Source organism: Epinephelus lanceolatus, chromosome 5 (genome assembly GCF_041903045.1).
Source record: "Epinephelus lanceolatus isolate andai-2023 chromosome 5, ASM4190304v1, whole genome shotgun sequence".
Lineage (NCBI taxonomy): Eukaryota > Metazoa > Chordata > Actinopteri > Perciformes > Serranidae > Epinephelus > Epinephelus lanceolatus.
This window is the reverse complement of record NC_135738.1, coordinates 5,068,052-5,074,856: the sequence shown is the minus strand read 5'-3', so window position 1 is coordinate 5,074,856 and position 6,805 is coordinate 5,068,052. Positions and strand designations below refer to the sequence as shown.

The following is a 6,805-nucleotide window of genomic DNA, read 5'->3' as shown; positions in this document are numbered from 1 at the left end:
ACATTTGAAATGGCAGTCAAAACAATGCCATGTGAACTGGGGTGGCGTCAATCAACCACAAAGGCGTTTGAATATCCAGTTTGTGTTCCTCCTCCTAAAAAAGGGAGGTGCAGCTTCCTGTATGCCACCCACTATAGAAAAGATCTTAAACTGTGAAGGCTTGTAAGTTTTTTTTCTTTTTAAAAAAGGCTTCACATAGAAGAATGAGAAAGCAAAGTCTGGAATGATGCTCACATTCTTGGTGATATCATGATTTACAGAATGGATTTGGATTTATCTCAAGCAGATGACAAAGCATATTTTCTGTTGACACACTCCCTCCATTCACTTTTATTCCTCAGCATTTATATTCATGGTGGTTCAATGGTACAAAGTGTAATCATGTTCTATAAAGATAATGGCATAATTACATCAATTTGTCCATTTATCTTTTGGATGAATGATTTCACTGGGTGTGTCGGGTACAAAGCAACAAGGTGTGCTCGCCTGTGAAGGAGCTCAGATAGACGGGGATGTCTACAGAGTTGGGTTGTTGACAGAGATCAAATCCATCAATCACCTTGACCTTTGATGACCAAAATCTAATCGCTTCATCGAGTCCAGCAGGACGTTTGTGCCACGTTTGAAGAAATTCCCTCAAGGCATTCTTGAGACATCACATTCAGCATTCAGTATTTAATTTTTGCTTTATATTCACAGGGGAATGAATTGTCTTTGTTTCAAACTCAAAGAGCTCAATAAATGCTACAAGATTAAAACTTGTTCTTAAAATGTCATGGTTTTGTGGCATTTTCATTCTCAAATCAAAGAGTGCAAACACAGAATCAGAGAAACCTGTTCATATAAATACTTGTCAAAAACAAACCTAAATCTAATCTAATATCTCAAGTTGAAATAATTTTATGAAACATGATGAAAGTATTAACGTCAGTACTTATTTAACAACAACCGTTCACACTTTAGCACTGATTGAACATTATAGTACAAAAATTTGTAAAACTGCACTGATATTCTTCAACGTAAACTATGTGTAAAAATTAAAAATGTACTTCTGTACAGTGACAAAACACACAATTAAACGTATAAGGGGTCGTACACATGCTGCGTTTTAAGCGCACTTAAATTCAGTGTTGTCAATGAAGACGCACAATAGGTGCACTCAAATGCCAGAGCGATGCCAATGCAGAGTGCACGAGTTCCTGAGTGTTGGGGCATGGCGGCTGTGCTGTGATAAAAACAGAGTACAACTTTTGGAATGCAGCGCGTGCTGCATGGCATGTGACGAGGAACGACCAATCAAAGCAGACTGATACTTTTCCCTTCATCACTAAATGGAGGGTGATAAATATGGAGGAAACATTTATCTTTTTAATGCAGAGCTGTCAGAGCTTTACATTTGAACCATGGACAACAGGCCGACACACTGGCTACGTTAACATGATGGCTTCTCATTCAGAATGAAATAAATCTGAATGAAATCATTCAGAATTAAAGTTTCTCCAGGTAGTTTACATGAGATAATATTCATTCTGAATGAGGGTTTACACGGGAGATCAGTTTAATCGCCTTTATTCGGGTCTGCGCAAGGTTTGGGGCAGGGAAGGTTTCTGATTGGATAGGGGGCGGGGCGGATGTTACGTGTTTACGTTTACCGGAAGAAAACACTTGCTCCGGATAACAAGATGCTTGACGACGCCGTTCTTAGTGCCTTTTTCGGGCTTGTTTTGCTTATATTCTTGAAGCAGCAGTACGACAACAACCTTGTTCTGCTAATGCTTCATCTGTTGAGGAGGAGAAGGGAGGTAGAAGGTCAAAGAAGGGAGATAGAAGACCGTGTTTTGGCGTATGGAATCCGGTGAGTCCAAGGAGTCCTACTGCTCTATCTCAGCCCGTTGCTATGCGCGCTGTATACGTCATCGCGCCAGAAGGGCAAGGAAACGAGCATGCGCAGAAAGACCGGAATGAACTTAAAGAGGAATGAGTGTATACATGCACACAAAATTCTTTCATTTGGAATGACAAACGGAATAAACCACCCCCTTTAATTGGATTTAATTTTCAATCTGAATGACCGTTTACATGACCACTTTTAATCGGAATGGCCTTTCATTCCGAATGAAAGTGGAATTAAACTGTCCATGTGAACGTACTGACTGTGGCTCAGAGGTTGAGTGGGTCGTCCACTAATTTGAAGCTGAGCGGTTCCATCCAAAGCCTGCATGTCAAAGTATACTGAACCCCAAAATGCTCCTGATGGCTGTTTCATCTGTGTGAATGGGTTACAAAACTTGGTAAGAGGTGGCACCTTGGATGGTAACCTCGGCCACCAGCGTGTGAATGGGTGAATGTGACGTAATATTGAAGCGCTTTAAGGGGTCGGAAGACTAGAAAGGGGCTATACAAGTGCAGTCTATATACCATTTACAAACAGCACCTGGGAGAAGATCAGCTCTGGACTCAGGATTTCAGGTAAATTGGCTATGATATGGTGCTTCTTGAGGCTGCTTAGCAACCTCAGATGCAACCTGCTACCACGCTCTTGAAAGCTGGCACAGAACAGGCACAACAGTAGCACCCAGTGCCTGACCTCACGTTTTCTAGGCAATCAAAGACGAGGCATGTGTACGGCCCCTAAAGCAGGAACCTTAATAATGTTAATTAAAACAGACGTCACATAATATATATATTTTTAATGAAAAAGCCTTCCATTAATTATCTGTTTCTGTGAGTTACTGTTTTTAATGAGGTAGTAATGAGTTACAACACGTCTGTGAACAGTGGCTTCTGTGCAGCTTCATGACACATCTATAAAATACTTACTCAGTCTTTATACCCTGATACACACTTTGGGTCTAAACTGGAACAGAGCTTCAGTTTATTTTTATTGAGCATTTATCAATATATTTAGTGTCAATCGTCTGTTGAGTGAAACATTTGTGATTTTGTGCATGCTGAAAGTCTGAAAAAATCTTCGCACCTAAGAGATGTTTTAAAGAAATACTTTTTTTTTTCTCCTTCAATTTAAAATATTTTGTCTTTAAAATCTCTTTCACACATTAAGGGAGTGTCTAATTAATGCCTTTGAAAGGTCTGAAGTGTATCATGCTGCTCTTCAGGCACTACGAATGTTTGCTTAACCTAGAAATGACGTGAAGAGGATTCCAACTGTAAGGAGACACAGTGCTTTAACTTTGTTGTAGAAATCAAATCATATAAATTTGAAATCAGTGTTTTACTGACAAACGTATTGAAATAGGAGTCCTAAAGAAGATATAAGGTTTAGATTTATTTACAACCCTGATTCCAGAAAGGTTGGGACGCTGTTGATTTGCCAATCTTTTTTCAACCAATATTCAATTAAATACAGTACAGAGACAAAATATTTAATGCTCAAACTGATAAACTTTATCATGTATGGTACAGTACATGTATGGTGTATTATGTGTAGTAAAAGGCTGTTTGCTAATTTTCCTAAAGATGTTTTTCATGTGACAGAAGGTTATGTTCAAGGTTGTTTCATAAATGTGTATTATTGAATTTGTGCTCATTAAAAGGTGTGAAGTGTAATGAAGCACTGAATGACTTTAAAAATGTTCATTTAGTTTTTTTTATAGTGTAGTGTTTCTGGAAACAAAAGCAGAATAAATAACAACAACAATCAAAAGAAACACAAATATAAAAACATTGGTATCGGCTATTATTGTTATTTTATACACTGGTATCAGTATCAGCCCATAATTTCAAAATCTGTGCATCACTCGCTCAATTAGAAAGTTAATATGTACATTTTGTTATTATGTTACAATGACATATATTATTTTATTGTTTATTCTTCTGAACAAGTGAATTTGTTATTTTTTTTCAATGACTATGGATTTATATGATTATTACAACAGTACATGTTACTGAAAGCAAATTAGCAAATATTTTTTATTTTAAATAAAAAAAGGATATTTTTCCAAAGCATTCCATTAATTCCAAACCATTCCCAGGCCTGGAAAACAGTTTTTCTTATTTCATAACTCTTCCAGGAACACACTCCTGTCCCAACTTTGTTATAACCTGTTGCAGCATCAAATTCAGAATGAGATTTACAAAAAACAAAGTTTATCAGTTTAAATATAAAATATCTTTGTACTGAGTTCAACTGAATATATTTAGAAAAGGATTTACAAATCCATGTATTCTGTTTTTACTTTTGTTTTCCACAGCGTTGCACCTGTTTTGGAGCCGGGTTGTACCAGAACCTCGACCAGTGTTTGGCTTTTTAAGACTAATAGACGAGCATCAGTGCTGCCCTTAAAGTTAACACTTCATTAATTGGATGTACCCTGTTGGGTGGTCTTGTAAGAAGGGAGGCAGGGCAGATACTGGAAACACCTAAACCGTTTCAAAACACCGCTGCAGAAAGGGATGTCATAGCACGACAGGTCACACATGGTTTTGTTTCCCTGTTGCACCTTGTCCCTCCAGCTTTTGATTCCCCGCTCTTTGTCAGTGCCTGAAAAAGAAAAGACACAGTCTGGTGGTAGTGGTAGCTGGTTTGATATCTTCTCAGTCTTAACACATGTATTCTGTGATACCTGGGATGGTGTTGTCCAGGATAAACCCAAAAAATCCTCCGATGAACATGTGTGTGGTGAAGAGCACGACGATCACTTGGTCCAGCTCTTTAATTCCTTCAGACAGAGAAGAGGGTAAAGAAATATCACCCAGCAGCCTGAGAAATAACAATGAGACAACTATAAATCTGCTATTTGCTCTGACCCGCTCAACACAGAGGTCAGAGGTCAGGTTCAAGATCTGCTTGTTAAGACTGAGAGAAATACAAGCGCCCTAGAAACAACAGCAACAGGGGTCTAACAGTAAATCCTCTATAACAGCCAATCCCCACACAGTCCAGCTCTGCCCATCTGTTGGACTGATCTCAAACCTGTTTCTGGCTTTCTTGACAAGACGACTCATGTCTCTGTGTTGAACCAGTCATACACTCTGAATCTTAATTCCTTCCACTCAAAAGCAACACTGTCATCTTTCAAAAATATACTGGTAGACACAAAACTTTTTGTAACTGTTAAATAATCAGCAGGGCTGTAAACACTAAATGACAAACTCTACCTGACAACATGTTAACATTAATTTTAGCTTGGCAGCAAACGTAACACTACGTTGAGGGTTTATTACATAGTTAACAACAAGCTTAAAAACTGTACGGGGATAAAAGCACAACACTCACCAGCAACATTCAGTGTCCGGCCTATCTGCTCCTACAAATGGGCTTTTCTGTCTTTACTGACTGACATTTCATACAGCTCGGGGGAAGACAGAAGCTGAAGGAGAGACAGTACAGCTGCCGCACAGAGAAGCTGGAGCGCTCTGACAAAAGACGCTGGTTGTGGCGCTTTTTCTCCAAGCAGCCACATCCGCTCTCTCCTTGTTTGGGAACAACTGATAAAAACGATGGCGCTCACGAAATATAACACTTTGTGGATATTTAATTTGTGAGAGTTGTGAGGACATTTTCAATGTATTTCAATACCAACTGAGCTTTATTTCCCTACACAGTAATGTTCAATGAAACAACTTCAGATTGTGTACAGTCACAGAAACATTTTGAGCACAAAATCATTGCCCTTTTCAGCAAACGTAATTTGGAAACATCTGTAACATACAAATACTGACTAGATGTGATGTGTAATACATTTTTGTCTTTCTTCGTCTTTTTTGGCTGTCCCTGGTCTCAGGTCTCTATCCTTTCAGGCATGGGCCAGGTCAGACCTCTAATATCTCGGGCAAAAACAGTTGGGTAAATATATTTTTAAAAACTACTGAGTCCAACTGAAGTGAGATAGTTTTGGTGTCATGCACTGACTTTTTGAGATACCCGTCTCTGAGACAGAATGGAAGAGAGGAAAGGCATTTCTGCAAGTCCCACATTATGTCCACTGACTGAATTTTCACTTTCTAGAATGCCTGTGCATGGTAACTACCGTGTAGTCAAGGTTAGGGAAAGATGTTGGCTTTGCCGAATAAACTGTGTAGGCATGGTTAAAGTTAGGTAACAAAAACACAGGTAAAAACAAAGGTAAAGTGGGAACAGTTTATAGAAGGCAAATGTTAATTACAGGTCTGTAGTACGGCACAAACTCCTGTCTCCACAACAAGAAAGCTCACACACTCACTCTCCACTCACTACATAAATGCCACACTGCTTCCTGCATTTGCAGCAAATGTTGGACATAATTTGAGCAGTGTGAAATCCCCAGGAACAGATATAATACTTTGGGATACTGTGCTGGGTGCTCACAGTGTTAAAAAAGTGACCTTTCAGAAACAGTGTGTCACTGAGGCCACATTTAGAGTCACTTTAACACTGCCTGAAAAAAACTCATTCATATAAATAAAACCACTCCACTGCTGTAGCAGGGATGGCAACACAAAAGGCTGCTCAATCTGGACTTCCTGGATCGTATTTAGCCCGTTCTACACTGCCTGCTCACGGCAGGAATTTCACACCATTATAATCACGTCTTTTTTGATTCCGTGATGCTGGTATGCGGTCTAAAATCACACATGGGAGCTGCATGATGCTGCCCTGGGTTGGTTGTGTAAAACACAAAGGGGGCATAAAGACGGGACTTCTCTGCACCATCTTTGTCTAAGAAGGGCTAATATCTCACCAGTACCTGCAGCAAAACGCCTACTTAACTCAGTTTTCACTGGAGCTCACTTTCTAACAGTTATTTTTCAATTGTGTAATCACCACAAACAAAACTGCACCCTCCTCCACTGTATCAGGGCGGTG

General features: G+C 39.3%; 1 protein-coding gene across 1 annotated transcript in view; it reads right to left on the bottom strand.

Annotated features, from left to right (window-relative positions):
• Window positions 1–3,266: 3,266 nt before the first annotated feature.
• LOC117261815 (solute carrier family 23 member 2) overlaps window positions 3,267–6,805 on the bottom strand; it is an 83,682-nt gene continuing 80,143 nt past the window's right edge. The window contains exons 11-12 of the mRNA XM_033634332.2: window positions 4,584–4,679; window positions 3,267–4,501 (exon numbers count right to left, since the gene is read on the bottom strand). Coding sequence (XP_033490223.1) covers window positions 4,317–4,501; window positions 4,584–4,679 — 281 coding nt within the window. The 3' untranslated portion in view covers window positions 3,267–4,316. The remainder of the gene's footprint in view (window positions 4,502–4,583; window positions 4,680–6,805) is intronic.